The sequence below is a fragment of the Chrysemys picta genome, chromosome 8 (genome assembly GCF_011386835.1).
Source record: "Chrysemys picta bellii isolate R12L10 chromosome 8, ASM1138683v2, whole genome shotgun sequence".
NCBI classification, from domain to species: Eukaryota; Metazoa; Chordata; order Testudines; family Emydidae; genus Chrysemys; species Chrysemys picta.
In genome coordinates this window covers 9478768-9499888 of record NC_088798.1, presented here as the reverse complement: position 1 = coordinate 9499888, position 21121 = coordinate 9478768, and the positions used below count along the sequence as shown (strand labels likewise).

The 21121-nt window shown below is 46.0% G+C and overlaps 1 protein-coding gene and 1 long non-coding RNA gene across 2 annotated transcripts in view; both read left to right on the top strand.

Moving 5' to 3' along the window:
• The first annotated feature begins 384 nt into the window (after nt 1-384).
• On the top strand, nt 385-4601 carry DMRTA2 (DMRT like family A2). The gene is made up of 2 exons (XM_005284951.4): nt 385-1625; nt 2748-4601. The coding sequence occupies exons 1-2, from the start codon at nt 1133-1135 to the stop codon at nt 3623-3625; spliced, it is 1371 nt and encodes a 456-aa protein (XP_005285008.2). The 5' UTR covers nt 385-1132; the 3' UTR covers nt 3626-4601.
• Nucleotides 4602-6797: 2196 nt separating this feature from the next.
• Nucleotides 6798-21121, top strand: part of LOC135972970 (uncharacterized) — a 62993-nt gene continuing 48669 nt past the window's right edge. The window contains exons 1-2 of the long non-coding RNA XR_010589590.1: nt 6798-8967; nt 9409-9455. This is a non-coding gene — a long non-coding RNA (uncharacterized LOC135972970). The remainder of the gene's footprint in view (nt 8968-9408; nt 9456-21121) is intronic.

The following is a 21121-nucleotide window of genomic DNA, read 5'->3' as shown; positions in this document are numbered from 1 at the left end:
GAAGATCCTTTTCTCCTGGCAACTCTCGCCCTGCAAGTGTCACACATGCGAACTTGAGCTGAGCGCGGGGGGACCAGACTGGGGCTTGGCGCTGGAGGTCTGCGCGGCTGGCTTTCCCCGGGGGGCCGGAGAGGAGATGATTAGAGAGGGAGGGTGAAGCTCTTTTGCTGCGTGCCAGGGGAAGTTTGAAGTTGCAGCTGCTTGAGTCCTGGGAGCGCTGGGGCGCGGGGGATTGGCGGGTTGTCTTTTCTGCGGTGTATTTGATTTAGGCGGCTCTGCTGGGTGAGTTGTGCTGTTGTCCTGCGCGGTCGCGGAGGGAGGGGGGAAATCATGTTCAAGGGGCAGAGCTAACTTGGGTGGTGGTGGTTGGGGTTTTGGGTTGGGTTGGGTTGGTTTTGCAGAGGACTGTCAGTTCGTTACCGGGTTTGTTTCTCTTGGTTCCTGACCCCGTTGGCGTTGTTGGTAAAGGGCAGGAGGCATTGGTCTGCCTGACTCGGGTCAGGCTGGGAATGGTGGTTGCTGTTTTTAAAGGAGTCCGCGGATCACTGCAGGGGGAAACCGGTGATTGGTAAAACATTAAAAAAAGAAAGAAAGAAAAGAAACTAAATTAAAGGGACTCGAGTTTGACCTGGCGGCAGGAAAAAGGACAAGTGTGAGCAGGGAACTCTCTCTAGCCCGGGGTCTTGCGCGCTCTGACATGGGCTTGGCAGCGCCCTGCCAGAGGTGCCCGGACAATAACGGAGCCAAGGGGTTTTAACTCCCTCTCCGCAGCGAGAAGCCGGTTTCTCCAAGGACCGCAGTTTGCTCTTGAGGGACTGGACGGGAGAAAGAGTGTGTGTGTGTGTGTTTGAACGGCATTTCACCCCCGACAAGGCTGGGGCGCGAGGAGGACTTAGATACCCGCTTTTACTAGAGATCCGGGTGTTTATCGTGCCGGCGTCTAGGCGGGTATTACAAGGATCTGGGTGTTTATAGTGCCCGCTTCTGGGGGTTTATTGGAGAGATCCGGGGGTTTATAGCGCCCAGGTCTCGGTGGGTATTGAAGGGATTCCCTCTGAGGGGCCACTGCTTTGGGGCCGCTCTGCTTGTTTCTGGGTTCTTCCCCTGCCGTTTGGGGCAGCCCGTGGCCAGGATGGAGCTGAGATCGGAAATGCCCAGCGTCCCCTCTGCGCCCCCTCCGGTGCCCCCCAGCTCGGTGGCGGCCGCCGCGGCAGCCGCGGCCGCGAGTTTGCCGGTGAGCGTGGCCGGCAGCCTCCTGCGGGGCCCCCCGCTGCTGCTGCGGGCGGCCGAGAAGTACCCGCGCACGCCCAAGTGCGCCCGGTGCCGGAACCACGGGGTGGTGTCGGCGCTGAAGGGCCACAAGCGCTACTGCCGCTGGAAGGACTGCATGTGCGCCAAGTGCACCCTGATCGCCGAGCGCCAGCGCGTCATGGCCGCGCAGGTGGCGCTGCGCCGCCAGCAGGCGCAGGAAGAGAACGAGGCCCGCGAGCTCCAGCTGCTCTACGGCACAGCCGAGGGGCTGGCCCTGGCCGCGGCCAACGGCATCATCCCGCCCCGGCCAGCCTACGAGGTCTTCGGCTCCGTCTGCAGCGGGGCCAGCGGCGAGGGAGGCGCTGGGGGCTCGGGTAAGGGAGCGACCCCCTCCAGGACAGCTAAGCAGGGACTGCTACAGGGACTATCTACCTACCCCCGTACACCCCATCCATCCCCCCTACACCCCATCTGTCTATCCCCATACACGCTGTCATCCACCCATTTATCCCTCCCCATACACCCCCTCTATGTATCCATCATCCATCCCCATAAACAGCATCTAATCTATCTTCATACACCCCATCCCCATATACCCCACCTGTCTATCCATCTAGATACATCCCATCTGTCTGTCCCTATACTGTACTATCTATCGCTCCCTCTCTCTCTATACACCCCAACTATCCATCCCCAGCCACCCCATCTGTCTATCCCCATACACCCCCTCTATCCATCCATCCATCCATCCATCCATCCATCCCTTCTTCCCCATACACATCCAACCAACCAACCAACTATCCCTATATCAATCTATCCCTCCCCATAGGCCCTGTCTGTCTATCTCCATACACCCCCTCTATCCATCCATCCCTATACCTATCTATTTATCCATCCATCCATCCATCCATCCATCCATCCTTCCTGGCCTAATCATGTCACCCTCTCTGGTTTATAGGGATGGGGGGAGGGGCAGCTGATGGAAAACCCACACTAGGCGATTGAGTGATTGATTTCAATCTTGGGTCCACAGCCAGAGAGGGCATCTCCTTGCTTCAGGCTTGGGGGCTGGAAGGAAAGTAGCCTTCTGGGGAGGGACTGAATCCAAGCCAGAGTCCAGGCCGCAGCCCTACAGGGCAGGGATTCGTCCCCACTCTCTGTGTCCTGAGACACAAAACTGTCAACAAATGAATAAATACTAAGTGCCTCCAACTGTCTCCAGTGGCAGAAATCCAAGGGCTGAGGATGGGTGGGAAGGGGCCTGGGGACCCAACCTTTAGCTGCTAGGACCCTCTTGTCTCTATGGCCAGAGCTGTATCTGCATTTGGTCCAGCCCTCTTCTCCCTAGGCCCAAGAGGCTCCCCGCGGGCCGCTGCTCTGTGGGGCGGCGGGGCCAGGCGCTGCTCTGTGGGGCGGCGGGGCCAGGCGCTGCTCTGTGGGGCTGCGGGCCGGGCTCCGGCCGCTGCACTCATTGGGCTCTTTGCTTTTCCTTGCAGACTCCAAGCTGCAGAAGTTCGACCTGTTCCCCAAGACGCTGCTGCCCAGCCGGGCTGTGACCCCGCAGCAGGCGGGCGGGAAGCCCCTGTCTCCGGACGGGGAGTCGGTGCCGGGCACCTCCTCCCCAGAAGCTCGCCACGGCTCGGGCTCGGAGAACGGGGACGGCGAGTCCTTCCTGAGCTCGCCCGTCTCCAAGGGGCCGAAGGAGGGGGAGGAGAGCCCGGGCTCCATCAGCCCGCTGGGCTCCGACTCGGGCTCGGAGGCCGAGAAGGACGAGCAGGACCCGTCGCCCTCGGCCGGCGGCCGCCAGCGGACTCCCATCGACATCCTGACGCGGGTCTTCCCGGCGCACCGGCGCAGCGTGCTGGAGCTGGTGCTGCAGGGCTGCGGCGGGGACGTGGTGCAGGCCATCGAGCAGATCCTCAACAACCGCGGCCCGGACAAGGGGCCCGAGGAGAGCTGGGCCCGGGACGGCGCCCTGCAGTCCAGCCCGGCCGCCGCGGCCGCCGTCGCCGCCCACCACCGGCCCTTGATCGCCGGCACTATGAGCCCGGCCATCGGCACGCTGGGCAGCCGCTCCGCCTTCTCGCCCCTGCAGCCCAACGCCAGCCACTTCGGCGCCGAGGCCAGCGCCTACCCGCTGGGCACCCACCTGGGCCTCAACCCCCTGCGCCTGGCCTACTCGGCGCACAGCCGGGGACTGGCCTTCATGACCCCCTACTCCACCGCCGGCCTCATGCCCACGCTGGGCTTCCGGCCGCCCATGGACTACGCCTTCAGCGACCTCATGCGGGACCGCTCCGCCGTGCACAAGGAGCAGGTCTACTCCAGCGGCCTCTACGGGCCCATGGTCAACAACACCCCCGAGAAGCAATAGACGGAGCCCCTTGCTGGGGAGCAGCGCCCGGCCGGCCGCGGGCACCGCGCTGCTGCCAAGGACACGCTCCCTCCTTGCGTCTCTCTTGACAGCTGCCAAATCACAGCTCACGCCTTGCAGCCTAGGGCTGCACCCTAAGGGACTCTCTGAATTTATAAATATAGAGCGAGAGAAAGAGAGGGGACTATATGGACACCGAATGATTCGCTCCCCTTCCCCTTCCAGCCCATTCCATTGTAGGGCAGGGCGCAGACCCCTGCTGCACGGAACAGAGTGTCGGGCAAAGCTGACAAATACTAGGTGTATTAAAAAAAAAAGGTTATAAAGGTGCACTTTCATTGTTGAGATGTTTGTCACTCTCTTTGTTGCTTATGGCCATAAGCATGGATATCCTTGGTGAATTGTGAGGTGTATATATATATATATATACACACACACATACATATATATATATATGTATGTATGTATACTAGCAAGTGTATAATGTTATAAAATGGAAATCTAAGTTATTAATGTAACTTGTAGGTGAACTTGGTATTAAAGCTAAAGGTTAGACAGCTCTCATTGTAATATTTACCAGGTATATAGATTAAATATATTGTAAAATTGAAAAGCCTTCCCGCCCACCCCTTCCAAGAAATGTTATAATCTGTATATAACATTGGAAAGTAGATATATTTGTAACTGTCCGTAGGACCCAGCCGCCAATGCTGTATAACGGTTTAATGAGCCTCTTCATTTGTGATCTGCAAGAAAATTGCTTTCTGGTTCCAATGTAGCAAACTTCTTGCCGTTTCTAACAATTCCTTTCTGTGTTTCCATTTCATAGAAATACTAGAAATAAATGTTATTTTCTATTCAAATCAGTCTTACAAATGGCAAATGATATTTTATGGAACAATGTTTTGGCAAACCCAGTTAACAAGTAAAGTCAATGTTTAAGGCAGATTAATGCAAAAAAAAATTTAGGAACTTTCTGAACATGTTTATTAAATCTTATATCATGGTTGAAGCAGACAATCTGATGAGAATCTATACATTTAACACACACACACACACACACACACCAAAACAAACAAACAAAAACAAACAACCCGCAGCATACAGAGATGTACTTTTCCATCAAACTGTCAAATAATTTAATTTTTAATTCTTCATTTTTTTATTCGTTTAGAAAAAATATCTCAAGTGCATTTTTTAGGGGATTTTCTAGTTTGGGGCTTGCTGATTTCTTCCCCGTATTTAGACAATCTGACATTATCCCAGGGAAAGGCAAAGTGTATTGTTAAAATACTTGTGTTCGTTGTTGCATATAGATGCTGGATCATCCTGGGACTGCAGCGATGAAAGGGGAACCATTTCTTTTCATTTGACGATTGCACTGCGGATTTCAATTGCTTCTATATGATCAAGATAAGAAACGGACAAATAGTAAATCAGATTAAAGACAGGTTGTTTAAATAGCAAAATTCTCTTACGGAATCAAATCGGGCAAAACAAAATCAGCTTGTGGGTTTTTTTTTTAAATCAAATTAATTTTATATTGGGACCGATCCTGATGTCCTAAAACGCCCATTAATTTCAGGAGGAAGGGTACACGAACGGCACTATTATCAATCGCATTGACAACATAGCGTCCGATTATTCTTCAAGGCAAATAGAAGAAATATGCTATTTTTCTTCTTTCACCGAATATAAGAAAGAGCGTCAGCAATAGCTTCGTACCGTGCCCCCACCCTCCAAAAAAAAAAGTGATTGGGGAGGGCGGAGGGAATTTTCTTATCTGTCCTGGGAGCGTTTGGCCCAGGAAAACTATTACTCACAAAGAACAAGTTCAGTGCATGGTTGAATTAAGACTGTAAAAGCTCCTAAAGTTGGTTGGTATGGAAACCTAATCCCACCAAACTGTTCTGTGGCACAGCTGGACTGTTTACTTTCTCACTTCAAATATAACTGTGTAAACATTGGCTTGAAACTGACAGTGCTGTTCCTATAAACCAGTTAATATATTGGTGTGTATGAGACGAAATGTGTGTCTTCATGGTTATTGAAAGAAGCCCAGGGGTAAAATCAAAGAACCAGAGTGAGTAACGAGCGATTCTTCATTGCCTTTCGCAATTGATCAAGTTGGCTACAATTTTAAGATTGTTCTTTTGGGGAGTAAATATTACAGATTACACCTAGGTAAATACTTTTGACCCCGCTCCAACCTGAGAGCAGCCAAATCAATATCACAAGGGAAACTTTTTAAAGTCTCGTGTTCCAAGAGTGAGTGAAACTTAATATTACTACAATAAAACGGTTTAATAAAGAAGGGCTTTAATAGTGAGCTAATTTGATTGAGTTTCCTAATTCCACTTTAATTGGAAAAGGAGTTGTCTGTTTGGTTATAAAGTGCCAGGGTTATTGTAGACTGGAAAAAAAGATGGACTTTGAGCATCTGAATAAACTTTTTTTTTTTTTTTTGGGCAGCTGACTTTGCCGAGGATGAGTTTCCATATCTGGGATTATGAATGGGCTACAAAGAGCTGCTATTTAAAGAAATCAGGTTGCCACATTTCTCCCTTTCTAGCCTTGTTGAGAGGGGCTTAGGAGCTGTTGGTTTAACTCAGCTCCCTTTTTAATTATAAAAGCCATTCTCGTGTAGTTAGCCGAGCCGGACAATTTATCAGAATTGTTGCTGTTTCTTGGAGGTTTGCTTGAGCCTGGGTTTATACAGCCCACAATGGGGATCATGATGATTAACTTTCATAGGGATAGTTTAGGCTGTTAACTTAAAAAAAAAAAAAAGCTGATACATTGTCCCCATTGAAGTAATTCCCGGCCTGGACAAAAAAATAATCTCTCAACAGTTGAGTGTGAAGCTGCTGCACACAGGTTCCTCTCTGGAAGCCTGGGGCAAGGCGTGAGATATTCAGCTCCCCTTTAGAATGAAATTAAATACTTGCTCCTGAATAAAAATTCGCGGAGCAGAGTATAAATTATTTGTGAGGCCGAGAGAGGCTGGAAGCGAGCGCTAGCAAACTTCCCTGTTAATTAAATCTTAATCCGCTGGTTGCAGGAAGCGGTGGGGCTGGAACAGAGGCTGCTGTACGTACAGTGGGACACGTCCCGCGGTTATATTAACTACACTTGTGTTTAATAGGAATCAGCCCTAATCCACAGCATAATAAAGATCAAATTAGACTAACCATTTAGTAGCGAAATGACATTCCTTCACCTAGGCGGAACCCGAGGCGCAGCCAAAGGAGGGAGGCTGAAACCTGCTCTCCAGCCGCCGGCAGCTTGGTGGGACTGTGTCTGGGGGGATCAGGGGAAATCAGCCGTTTGTAACCCACCCTTTTAAATACGGGCTTGGGGAATGGTAACAGGAACGGGAGAAGGGGTGGTTAGAAACTCCCGTATTAACCCCCCCCCCCCAGTTCTCCACCCTTTGCCAGCCGTCAGGAGGGAGCCTAATTCGTTGCGTAACCCGGGCGGGCGCGCAGAATGAAACCGGGTCGCGGTGAGCGCCGTGGTGGTGCTAAGCCGTGCGCATGGCAGGCCGGGCGCCCGGCCACAAGTGCTTGTTCTGCGGCAGGCGGTATGTAAACTCCGGGTGGGGAATTTCCCCGCCAGGCATGGTCCAACTCACTCCGCCATTCCCAACACGCATTCCAGAGCCTTGGCCCCGCGGAGCTTCCCGCTGCAGGGGCGCATGTGGGAGCCTGCGGGGTATTTTCAGTCAGCTGCGAGGCGCCGCTGGCCGAAAGTAATCGCAGAAGTTACAGGGGGAAAGTGCCAGAAGAGCTTCCGAGCGGGCACAACAGCAAACCCTCTTGCCGGGGAAACTTGGTGCAAACTCTGCGCAGTGCCGCGCAGCGAAGCGCAAGGAGCGAGGAAAGCGCGCGCGCTGGCCCTGTCTGGAAGGGGGGTTCATTCATTTTAATGGTGACAAAATGATTCCTCCGAGCTCTGAAATCCTCCATGTAGCCAAGCCAGTGCAGCAGCCGCCTCAACTTCCCTTCCTCTAGGCGTGAGAAAGGACTTGCGGGTTACACCATTCGCCTTGTTTGCTGGCAGTTAAAGCAAGTCGCTCGTAACCCTCTCTCCATAATCCACCTGTGCTACCCATCCCCACCCAGCAGGAGCTGGCGCCTCGGGAAACCGCACTCACTAGCTTTGGTCATTGCAAACGTGGAGTGGATCATTCCTGTGCAAGTTACAGGCCGCGCAGCGCAGTTCGCTTATCGCTGCTCGGGGAATGACTTCTGTGCGGCGCAGCCAGGTGATGCATGCGGCGGGATCCTCGTGTCAGGAGTAGCAGGGCAAATATTTGGCATGATTTGATGCCTAATGGGCTTGACATGCAAACCGCCGGGAAGCCCAGCCTTGTCTTAAACGAGAGGGGGGAAATTGGTGTCGATTATCAATCACTTTCACAGATTTTAGCCTCCCAGCGCCGGGAAATCCAGCAGGTGCCGGCCCCAGTTTTTCCAGTGTGTGACGAAAGCATTGATCTTAGGCATCGGGAGAGCAAGTCACTTTCACACATGCCGCCTGAGGTGGCCCAATACATTTCAAGTGTCACAGATCCCCCACCGCGTGGTGATTTTCTGATGCTCTGGCCTGTAAAACTATCTTCACTGTGTTCTTTGGGGGCAACACTTACGCACAGCTCAACCTCAGACACTAGAGCCTTATAACACTGAGCAGAGTTTGAGTAAATACAGCTGCCTCCTAGTTTGATGTGGATGTCAGGGCTGTGAATTTGGTGAAAACAATAATTGCAGGCAGAAGCCTTTCTCCTCTTCTGTTCCCTCACCAATGACTATGAGCGCAGGTATCTTCCTCTCCGGGTGTTTGTTTCATAGTCTGGTGGTGGATCACAATTGAACAGCGAGATTTTCTCACGGACATCTCCCTTGCCATTCACAAGCCAGGCAGAAATTTCCCTTCCTATTCCCGATCACGTGGATCCCTCCCCCATTCCTAAACAGGTGGACACCTGTTTCATTTGTGAGCTGGTAACTCCCCTATGGCACCCACAGCAATTGCTTATAAGCAAAAATAATATCAGGAAAGTATTTAACATTTTAATATGGAAAAAAGGCAGAGCCAACACGTTGTGACTAGTCAGCTCGGGAACCACCAGCAATGGCTCCATTGGTCACTGTTTGTGAGCTACTGCCAGGGAGAAATGCTTGTGAAATCACCATCGTTTGTGCCAGGTGAACTCACGATTTCCAGCATTTGGTTGAGTTTCAGCACACCCAAAAGACTGGCTGTGTTAGATTGCTACAGAAGTGAGGAACCCATTAATGGAGTTACATCACAGATGAATCTGGCGCAAAGTGCCATTGGTATGAATATTAATTAGAGCACCTCAACATTTTTCATTCTAAACTTTTTAAAATAAAAATTGGAAAATTAATGAAAAAATTAGATATTTCAAAATTGTCTGATTTTTTGACACAAAGTTTAAAGCTCATTTTTTGGGTTTTTGAAACTGTAAAAATAATGTTTTTCTTTTCGTTTTTCTTTTCTTTTTCTTCCTTTCTGCCTCTTTTTTTCAGTGGCAAAAAAGGAAAAGTGTAGTAGTGGCAAGGGAGAAAACAGAGATAAAGGGGAACAAACGAAAACTAAAACCTGAAAATGTTCAGCTTTGATTTTGATTTTTTCACTTAAACATTGGGAAAATTCCCACTTTTTTAAAGACAAATTCTGAAAATTAATTTTAAAAGTTATTTTTATGCAACATCATTTTAAGCCAGCTCCAATATTGGTATTTCCCATGTTCCTAGGGTGGGGAAGGATAAATGCAAAGAATTCTCCTGACAGAAGATGACAGGTGAGTTTCTGAGGGCTCTGATGTATTTGTGCTTTAGACATGCAGTTTGGGATACAAAATATTGACAAAAAGAACAGGAGTACTTGTGGCACCTTAGAGACTAACAAATTTATTAGAGCATAAGCTTTCGTGGGCTACAGCCCACTTCTTCGGATGCATCCTGTTCTTTTTGCGGATACAGACTAACATGGCTGCTACTCTGAAAAGTATTGACAGGAGCCTCAATAATAAGGACATTGCCAAGCTATGAGAGGAGTTAAGACGAGTAAGTAAATGGGGAGAGAGCTGGAAGGTGGAATTTAATATAAATGTAAGTGGATACTGCTGGAGAAAGCAAACCTGAAAGTAAATTAAACCTTTAATAGTGTTAGATGTGAAGAAATAGAGGAGAGAACCTTTGGAGTATGTAATAATTGGAAGAGTGTGTCCAGGGTAAGGGAGCTGCGAAAAGGGTACACTACAGACTTATGTTGGTACCTGAGCAGCGACCTAACCACAGGTGTAGACAGCGCTATGTCTGCGGGAGAGCTTAATGGGAGCCATCAAGATTCCAAACCACCATTATGGCCCACACTTTGCATAATTACAATAGGTTCTCAGAGTTATATTACAAGAGACCTTTAGCATGAAGCATATTTTAGTTACATTATGTTCACACTCATCAGCACACTTTCATAAAATCATATAGAGTGCAATGTCACAGAGTATTACTGTTCTAAGGTGTCTTCATGAAGAAGGCTTTAAGAGCTTTCCATAATCAGCACTAGAAAAAATAATAAGAGGGGACTAGACTGCAATATATGTTTTAAAGAGAATCATATGAGGACTTTGAGGTTTGAAGAACAGTAATGGCTGCTGTATAAGAACTAAAATAGATTAGATACTAGACCATAATATAGGAGAATGGTGTAGCAAGAGGTCACCACTGAAGCTGGCAAAAGATATTTCTGTAACACTTAACTGCAAATCGCACAAGAGCAAGTTCATCCAGTGAGATAAAAACACACACTGCATCCAGAAGTGCGAAGAGGCAATAACAGACCTGCCTCCAATGTGCCATCCTGACCTAATTATAAGAAATCTAGCAACATAAAACCTAGGATACACCATATGGGCATTCTGTGTAACTAATGTTTACTTCAGTGAAGCTATGCCTGTTTATACCAGGTGTGAATTGGGTACACAATACAGACACGACTCTGATTAGACGTATAGGTTTGGGGTATCTCAGTTTGGAATGCTGTTTTGAGAAGTATTGGTTTATCTTAGATGTGGATACTAGAATCTTATCTTGGGTAGGGTGACGAGATGTTGCATTTTTAGAGGGACAATCCTGTTTTTTGGGACTTTTTCTTATATAGGCGCCGGGGTGGCTCTATGTATTTTGCCACCCCAATCACGGCAGTAAGGCAGCTTTTGGCGGCATGCCTGCAGGAGGTCCACTGGTAACGCGGATTTGGTGGCATGCCTGCGGGAGATCTGCTGGTCCTGTGCCTTCGGTGTACCTGCCGCCGAATTGCCGCCAAAACCGCGGGACTGGCGGACCTCCCACAGGCATGCTGCCGAAGGCAGCCTGACTGCCACCCTCACGGTGACCGGCAGGCCACCCCAGACACGCGTTTGGTGCGCTGGTGCCTGGAGCCACCCCTGATAGGTGCCTATTACCCCCGCCCCTTGTCCCGTTTTTTCACAGTTGCTATGTAGTCACCCTAATCTTAAGTAATGATGACTCCCTGTAGACTCTGAACTGTGAGGAAAAATAATGCTTCCTGAAGACTATGATGGCACCTGGCAGGCCCATTTTGATGAGCTGGAAGAGATTAATGGATTAATTCTTTTAGATATGGCCAAGTGTGAGAAGCCTCCTGATTCATGTATGGCTAAGATGGGGGTGGAGGGGAGAAAGAAGAAAGGATTGGGAGAAGAATTGTTTCCTGACAGCACATGCTCACAAAGAGGTCTGCCCATGGCTGATCTTCAAGTCAGACCTGGCTGCACTCAGATGACCAGAGGCAGAATGGGGTACCAGCCCCAAACCAACACCTTGAGGTGGTTTCCTATTCTCCTACAGGGCAGGTAGAGGACCAAGGAGATGGCACCACAGATGATCCAGTGGTGATAAGAGTCCCAGTGGGACCTGGTCTATGAGAGGTTGGCTTACTGGGAGCAGCAACACTGGCATTGAGGCAGCATTGGTATAAACTGGACCTTTGTGCAATGGAGGAGCCCGGGATCTAAGGATCTAGATGGTGGGGATAGAACACAGAACACTAATTCCTTGTGGGGAAGGGCATAGATGCCAACGGGGGTGGGGTGGGGTAACTGGGATACTGATTCCTATCTCTCCACCTTTGAGAAGGCGTGTGACTTAAATTGGGTAGACCCCATAGATTGTTTCCATTTTCTAATCCCCTTGCTCAGAGAGAAAGCCCTAGAAGACTACAGCCAAATGGATAGGCAGTGGGGCTCATGCTGTGGGGCTCATGAACCATTTAAAATGCCTTTGCTCCTTACGTTTGAAGTGACCTCCTCTTCCCCCAACTTACAGGAAAAGATTTTGGGTTTGAACGCAGAAGGGGATATCTCCTATAGAGGTGGAAACTGAGCTGGGGAACAATATCTTATCACAACTGACCTCGCTTAGGATTATTAGCAGGTCCCTTTGGAAACTGATGCCAGGCTTAAATCTACATTTATCCCCCATTGGGGATCTTTGAATTCTTGGTTTTATCTTCTGGCCTCAAAGGGGCCCCAGCTACCTTTCAGATAGGTTACTGGAGGGGGTAAATATTTGTACTTTTGTCAGACCAAGGAGGAATATGTTATCCATGTGGGGAGAATGCTCCACTGCATTCAGATGGCACGACTGACTGTAAAAGTGGGGATGGTAGAAGTGGCCTCTCTTGGCCATATAGTGGAAAGTGGCTACATTAAGCTTGAACCTGCAAAGGTGGAAGCTATTAAGCACTGGCCTACTCCAGAAACTGGGAAGTCAGCCCAATGCTTTATTGGGATGGCAAGTTATTACAGGAGACTTGTCCCTCTTTTTAGATTCTTGGCTGCACTCATCACTGATTTGTGTAAAAAGGGTAAGCCTGACAAAATGGATCGAACCAATCAATGTCAAGGGGACATCTCTAAACTGAGGAAACCCTCAGTCAGATCCAGTTCTGGTAAATCCATACTTTGGCAAACCCTCCAGGGCTTTTATAGATGCTTTGGATGCTGGGCCAGGTGTTGTGTTGATGCAAACTGATGACAAGGGGGAGCGGCATCTGATTGTGTATCTGAGCAAGAAACTACTCCCCTGAGAAAAGAATTATGCCACTGTTGAGAAAGGAGTGTCTTGCCATAATATGGGCACTTAGGAACTTAGAGTTGTATCTGTTTGGGCAGCATCTTACAGAGTATATCAACCACTTCTATCTCCCTGATTATATTAAGCAAAATGATTTAATGCCAAATTACTGAGATGGAGTCTAGAACTTCCAGGTAATAATGTGGAAGTAGTTCATGTTAATGGGAGCATATCTGTAATAGCAGACATGCAATCCCAGAGGGAGATATGAGAACTTCCCAAGGGTCGGAGGTGAAGTACCCTGCTCATTTCATCTTCATCTGGGGGAGAAATGTGATGGATTGATATAGCTGTATGTCTATATCAAATTGTGACTTTCAGTTTGCATTGTAACTGCCATTTTGGAGTATCTGACCCACATTTTGAGTATGTAACTCTAAGTAGAGCTGTGAGGGTCAGACCCAAGGCAGTTTATTGTAATGCCGGACACCTCCCTGAAGTGCTAACACAAGTCATCAGCTGTGATTGTCTTGTAATCCAGGGGCCCCACCACTAGAGCAATGGTTTTGCTACAGTGGAGCCAGGCTGGAGGCAACTGTTGTTCCCAGTTTGAACTCCAGAACTTCCCTGCTAACCACCTGACTGGAGTTTTGCAGCTGATTGGCTGGTTACCTGACAGAGGGCAGAAATCTTATTTAAGGGAGGATTTGCTCTAGGCTCTTTCTCTCAGTCTCACTAGCTGACCATTGCCAGACAACAGAAGAGGGTGGGAGAGAAGCCTGACCTGCCTGATCCACTAGCTGGCCTGAGGACTCACAAGAAGAGGTAAGCATCAACTCAAGGGAGAGAGCAAGCATACAGGGTTCTGTTCCCCCCCCCCAAGATCTGTAACTCTTGTATGTTTTAAGAGTAAATGTTACTGTGGTTAAGAAGCTCCTCTGCAAAGCCTGCGTTCTTTGCTTTATCTGCCACATCATCCCTGAGGGTTAAACTATAAACCAGAGCATCCAGGACTAGATGGAAAGGGGGGAGGAAAGCAGGGGGCATGCGTAAGTGACTTGGGAGTTCTCAACACTGCTTTCAGGGCCTAGGGCAGTTGAACTGCAGAGTCTCATATTCCCAAGGAAAAGTGCCAGATGGAATCTATACCCAGGAGTGTGCCTTAGAGACCCAGCGCTAGAAATGGTGACTGGACTTTGCCCAGATCCAGCTGGCTTGAAAGCAAGTGAGATCCAAAGGTTGGGTCCAATTACAACAGGCTGGTTGACTGATCACTAAGGGAACTCATTCTGGTCTGTAAAAGCAAATATTGTGCATCACATCAAAATCTCATTCCCTTGAATGGAAGGCTCTCCATCTGTTCAATAAATAGTCCTGACAGGGATGTTTTATTTTGACTCTCCTCTTTGTTTTGCGGAGGTTTATGGTATCATGAGTCCAAAAGTCATCTTTTAACTTTCACTAAGGCTCATGCGCTTTTAACCTAAAAAAGGGTTAAATAAACATTGTCACTTTCCATATAGTCTGATTCTAAACACCATGGTTTTTCTGGAGTGATCCCTGTTTACACATTGAATTGAATTCTTTACATTTTGTAAAATTCCCTCCTTTCCCCATTTTGAGGAGTGTGTGTGTTTAAATCACATTGCATGCAGAGAGCAATTTTTTTTTCTTTCATTGTTTTTGTTTTTAATTCTGGCTATTATTTGGGGGCACACTGTCCATTTGTTGGAAATAATGGCTTTTAGTTGTTAAAGTATCTAGAGGCTGTGTGCATTGGTAACTAGCAATGAAAATTTATTAATATAATAACCATGCCTAGTGACTATTTTTAGCCACAGAACAGTGACTAGTCTTCTGTATCCAACAATTTAATTTTCAGCACATCTGGGTTTCCCAAACGCTATCTCTGTGCTGTCTCCCTGCCTTGCTACCCTGGGAAGATAGACTTGATCAAGATTTCTCAGCTATACGCTTCATAATCCAAATATTAAATATTGTCTTGAGGAGGTTGCACAGCACAATACCCATCCGGTGGCATTAACACATTGCTGAAGCTACGCGAGCGTGGACTCCTGGTCTGCTCAGAGATTAATCTGAAAAGACAACGAAACATGAAAAAAAGATGAGACTTCTGCTGAGCGAGGCACATCTAAAGTAAAGCAGGCTTGTTTCTTATATGATGCCTTTTGAAAGGCGCGTTTATTCCTTATCTATTCAGTTTGGCTTGTTTGGTTTTCATTGGATTGTTCTCATGGAATGTGGGGGAGCGGTTATTGTTGCAGGGAAGCAGCATGGTCTTGTGAGCTCGAGAAGCAATGGAGGTTTATGGGTATCTGTTGAATGGGCATCAGAAGACCTGGTTTCTATTCCCAGTTCTACCTCTGACTTATTGGCACTGGGAGACTTTGGCCTTGACAATTTAGTCTGCATTTTCCAAAGGGCTCGCTAATTTTGGGTGCCTCCATTTTCGGTTGCCCAATTTGAGATAGTTAGGGCCTGATTATCAGACTCTTGGGTTACTTGAGTATTTATTGTTTAATAAGGGCCCTAATTAAGACAGTAATCCCTGTTGTAGGAAACCTCTTCTGGACCCTGTTTTCATTCAAACGTGTTAAATTCTGCTTCAGCATTTACAACAAAACTCTTATAATGGAAGAATTGAATCGGTGTCCCAAACAGACAGCCTCAGTGGCCAGAGAGCATGGCTGCTAATCAATATCCATTCAGCGATAAGACAGAGCACCCCGGGGTTCTGAGTGTCTTCACTCCTAGCTCCATGAGCAGAAGCACGCTGACTTCGCTGTGGAAGCTATGCTGCTGGTGTGAGAGAAGGATAAGTAAAATACCCTCTTTAATAAGTCGATCGAGCTCTGTCTAATTAACACTTCTTAGTGTTAATTGTGAGTCCCTGTTCTGTGTTTTTTCAGGGACAATATTTTCCAAGTATGGGCTGACGAATGTCAAGGCAGAGGCTATAATTCTGCTCTCCTTGCTGTTATAACATTGTGCCAGAGTTATGATAGTCAAAATACAAAGATAGATGTCAATAAACCACAGGAGTAAATAGGATTAAGAAGTAAGAATCCTTTTGACTGAGAGCTCTTTATACAGACAGTGAGTTATGAGTCCTTTGTGTCTGGGGAAGCTGCAATGAAGGTGGCTATTTCTACTAACACGTTGCTCATACAATAATTAATAATTTTATTTTAAATGGGTAGCTCTTAGTTTACCAAGTCAATAGACTTACTAGGATGAAGTAACAGAGTTTAAAAAAAACAAAACAACAACAACCCCATAATATGCACAAGTCCACAGGCTACTGTTACTGAAAATGCAATATGATTGGTCAAGTCTTGTGGAGCGGTTTCTAATGAACAATAGAGACATTCATGATGTAAGGGGGAAAAAAACTTAGTAATTTAGCAAACCTATCTATCTTAGTTTTGTAACCTGAGGGAAAGTCTTTGGCTTAGTGAAGTTTACGTTGGAAGCGCTAGGGGAGCAATGAAGGAAAGAAGGAACATGTTGTGTTGGTGTTAAATGCAATTGTAAAGACAGCACCACTATAGTATCCATGAAAGCTTATTAAGGAAATAGGGATGTAGGGTCCTATTGTGCCATTGATGTTTAAGTGGAATTCCAACAGAAAATTCCACTTAAAGACTGAAGACACAATATGGTTCATGGGGGGAAAAAGTCTCTCAAGGGACCACCATCCTGCCCAGCAATCTACTGCATAGCTACGGAGAAATTTCACTTTCGCTAAGTAGAGTGACTAAGTTGACAAAAGGGAAAAAAGACCACACTGATGAGAAGAAATCTGAAGTGGGACATGAAAGGGGCCTGAGAAAGATGACCTGGAATTCTTTGGTGGCAATCACTAGATGATATTCTCTCATAACCAACCCCCTCTCCCCTCATAAAAAAGACAAACCCAACAACATGGGGGAGGCTTTCATCCTTCAGAGGATATTTATAATGGCTGATGAATTGATTTAGGGTTAAAATAGTAAAGTACAATTTTAAAAAAATAAAGTATGAAAAAATGCTTTGCCTAGTTAAGGAACTTCAGGGTTTGGATAATGGTCTGTTTATCACTTTTCTGTGAGGATGTTCAGAAAAAACTTTCAAATTAGGTGGGCGTCAAATCTAAACTGAAAATATATTGTCTAATGCATTTGGTTGTCTTTGGTCTCAATTCTGTACCAATGAAATCAATGGGAGCTCTTCCATTTGTTTCAGTGGGAACAGAATCAGAGCATTAGGAAGAATAGCCACAGTCTTATATGTGATAATTATAAATGAGTGATAGCTGAAGGTGTTGCTCTAAGGCTGACATTTTCAAAGCTTTGCATGGGGTCTTAACCTCTCCATTCCCGCCGAATCATCACTCACATTCCCAGGTGACTTTAATTGTCTGCATAAAATCTGGAGTCACACATGCAGATTCAACTATGAAACATGGACCAGTTCAGAGGATGGCTTAAAAATGTGGCACTCTTTACTCTAGCCCAGATTTTTTGTGTCTTAATAATTAGAGGAATTCACTTTCCTGTTCATTTGGTGCACAGATTTTTTTATACCTCATGGGAATATCATGATATTGTGATGAAATCTCATCCCAAAAGTAAACTCTCAAAATAGTAAACAACAAATATTCTGTAGAAGGAGAAAACTTTTCGTCATTAACAGAGCTAATGAACAAGAATATCTTCAATTCCCTCCCCTTCCAATAATTTCTAGTCTAGACCCTTCATTACAAATTTGAACAATGTGCTGCTTTCTTTGTATAGTGTGAACTTGTCTGTCCCCAAACCACTTCTGTCTTTCAGACACTTATTTTTACTATGTATTCTCATTTGGTCTGGTTTTTGTTTCTACATTTTAAGTTTTTCCCCTCAACTACTTGTTTTCAGTTTTGTTTTGTCTCAGTGACATAAATGCAGAAGTCTTGCCAGACGAAGTAGAGTTGTAGAAAAGTCTCTTCCAGCAAAAAGCGTGCTTGAGAACCTAGAGATGGTCCAATGGTTGAAATGGTAACCTGCGACTTGCTTGCAGTTTCCCTACTGGATCTTTTCTAACCTGCAGCAGGATAACTCCAGCCTGGGTCACGCAAGATGATCATATGCTGTATTTGTTTGGCGTCCTTTATTTTAGGACTGTTTTGGGGGGTTCTGGCCAGTAAGAAAGATTTCTTTCCTTTCTGGCACTCCAAGGATACACATTGTGTAAACGCTAATTGCTATCATCCCCTTAAAAAGAGGTATCACAAGCGATACATTCTGCCATCCCAGATTTTTTTGTAAACTACAAAGGGAGCTATGCAATATATGAGATCAGAATTTGGCTTCAAGATACAAAAAGCAATACTGGAATTATCCACATAAAATCTATCGGCACACAGGCAAGAACAGCTAAAATCAGATAATGGACCCGAGTTACTGTAGTTGAAGCAAATATTCAAACTTAGGTGCCTAAAACTCAGGCTTAAGACCAGATCCTACAAACAATGCACATGCATTACTTTACATCTGTGAGGAGTCTCATTGACTTTAGTGGGGATTACTCACAACGTAGGTAAAGTTGCTCATGCACATAGGTATTTGTCGGGTTGGCCCCTAAATCTGTATTTAGGTACCTAAATGCTGTTTTAACCATTTAAATACTGATTTGTCTTCTAGACTGTAAAGCCTTTGAGGCAGGGACTGTTATCTTAGTCTTGAACTGCACTAGGCACACTGCTGACATTAAATATTAGTATGATTAATCTATAACTTGTTAAATAGCAATATAGGCAGCCAAGTTTGATTAAACTTAGTTTAATTTTTACAAGGCCGTACAAACAGAGGGCTAGCAAACATGCTGCATTGTTAGAACATGAACAGACTACTCATATACCGATCAGACCCAGCAGATTTATTGGTAAGTCAGGAGGAATGTGTAACTATATTAAAAGGTTCATTTTTATTAGGTCTCTTGGGACATCTCATGTTTTATTGACACCCAAGATTTGAAAGCCACACTACATAAAAGTTGCTATTCTCATTTTTCTTACATCTATCAACTTTCTTGATCAGCATACAGAACCATACTAATAAACCAAATGGCCCCTTCTGTTTTCAGAAATGGATCACAGGTTAGAAATGAGGAATTGCAAAGGTTGGGCAGAATTTTGTATTTAATTGTATTTAAAGGGACACTGTGAAATCAAAACCTAGTTACAGTAGAACCTCAGTGTTATGAACACCAGAGTTACGAACTGACCAGTCAACTGCACACTTCATTTGGAACCAGAAGTACACAATTAGGCGGCAACAGAGAAAAAAAAATACAACACAGTACTGTGTTAAACATAAAGTCTTAAAAAAAAAAAAAGGAAAGCAGCATTTTTCTTCTGCATAGTAAAGTTTCAAAGCTGTATTAAGTCTATGTTCAGTTGTAAACGTTTGAAAGAACAACCATAACGTTTTGTTCAGAGTTACGAACAGCCTCTATTCCTGAGGTGTTCGTAACTCTGAGCTTCTACTGTAATCAAAACCAACAAATTGTCCTGTCTCTCTTATACTTGTATGGTTTTATAACCATAAGTTTCCTATTTTCTTGAGAAGTTTTTCTCTTCTGCTGTGTGAATGCCCATGTAAACAACAGGGAAAACTGAATATAGTGAAAGTGAGTACCCACAAAATGCTGTCAAATACACAACAAGCACACTGAAATAAATGGGGGGGGGGAAATACTTCCCCATCTAATCTCTTTACATTTATAATAGCCTTACATGTAACAATAGCAGGTAGAATACTTTCAGACAGAAATGACACTGTCTCTTTAAAGAATAGAGAAGAGATTGGATTGAACCAAAAACCCTGTAAACCTAGGGGGCGTTTGGATCTGAGCATTATGGTTTAGATCCATCCCCACTACTTTATTTTATTTCTTTGAATTTTTAAAATACTACGATAGGTACCCATCCAATGTGTTCAGTGTATTCAATGAAGTGTTAAATGTACGTAACAATGCCAAGAAAAATTGTATTTGAACTTTAAAGTATCATCAATTGCACTGAATGCATCATACCATGGAAAACTATATTTAAAGACTAGAGAACAATATATTTAATATATGAAACAAAATCATATCAAGAAAAAGAGCTCCAAAAGTTATTGCAGTTGCCTAGATATTTTTCTTCCGTCTCTCTTGGGGACAGAGGGAAAATCAGATGCTAATTGGCACATCTGTCTTTAATAGAATCACTGTAGAATCTATCCAGTTTCCTCACCTTTGTCTCTTAAACCTACAGACTCTCCATCTAGGTTAAGTAGCAGACACCTCTGGTTGCATGTAGTACAATCTGATTGAGTGGGTGGCAGATTTTTTTGGGAGGTATTTAGGTGCTTAAAGATGCAGATAGATGCCTAGTGGGATTGTTCAAAAGGATTTCATTGGGGTTCGGTGCACAGATAGATTCCTAGTAGGGTTTTAAAAGTATCTGTGCACCAAACCCCAATGAAATCCTTTTGAACAATCCCACTAGGCATCTATCTGCATCTTTAGGCACCTTTTGAAAATCTGGCCCTGACTTCCTTCAGTGTGTTCCTCTGGTTCTGGGTCCCAGTCACCAGGTACTGGTAGAGGATGCTTTAACATGTTTCAGGCAACAGCTGCTGTCCCAGCAATAAGTGAGCTGAGTGGCTGAGAGAGTGCAGGGGAGTTGGACTCGTAATGAGGGTTTTCCCCTCTACCTCCCTTTGTTTTAATAGTGATAGCTGCAGCCTCACAGTTGCTTCTGCACACGCTGATGGCCTGGCTGTAATGTTTGCAGTGGGGGTGCACAGACTGAGCGGGGTCGCTCTCCCAAATAAGCACAGCTGTCTTGATGGTTTGGTGGTGGCTCTTCACTGTCAGCTAGCACAAATCCAGGACTGGAGGGGGTCTGGAGTGAGCCAGGAAGGAATGTATGTAGATAGTTGTGGCCTCTGCAGATCTTGGGGAGGGGATCAATGGGGCTTGGGGAGGCTTCACCGTGCAATGCGGGAACCAATGTAAATTAAGTGGCTGTCCCCTCCACCGGAGGTGCTGGAACAATGCTTATAGTGGGGGTGCTGAGAGCCATTGAACCAAACTGTAAACCCTGTATAGAATGGAAACCACTTCAAGCCAGAGGGTGCGGCAGCACCAGAGTTCCAGCACCTATGCCCTCCACCCCTGCAGAGTCTGATCTGTTGTGAAGGAGCCGATGTGGGATGGGGAGAGCTGGCCCTCTTCTCAAGCTCATGGATTGGGCTTAGGGCTGCCAACTTTCTAATCACACAAAACCGAACACCTTTCCCTCGCTCTTCTCCCATCCCTTACCCAAAGGCCCTGCCCT

Coding starts and splice junctions, on each gene's coding strand:
- DMRTA2 (XM_005284951.4), top strand. CDS start 1,133: ATGGAGCTGAGATCGGAAATGCCCAGCGTCCCCTCTGCGCCCCCTCCG. Junction 1,626..2,747: donor GGGAGGCGCTGGGGGCTCGG/GTAAGGGAGCGA, acceptor TTTTCCTTGCAG/ACTCCAAGCTGCAGAAGTTC.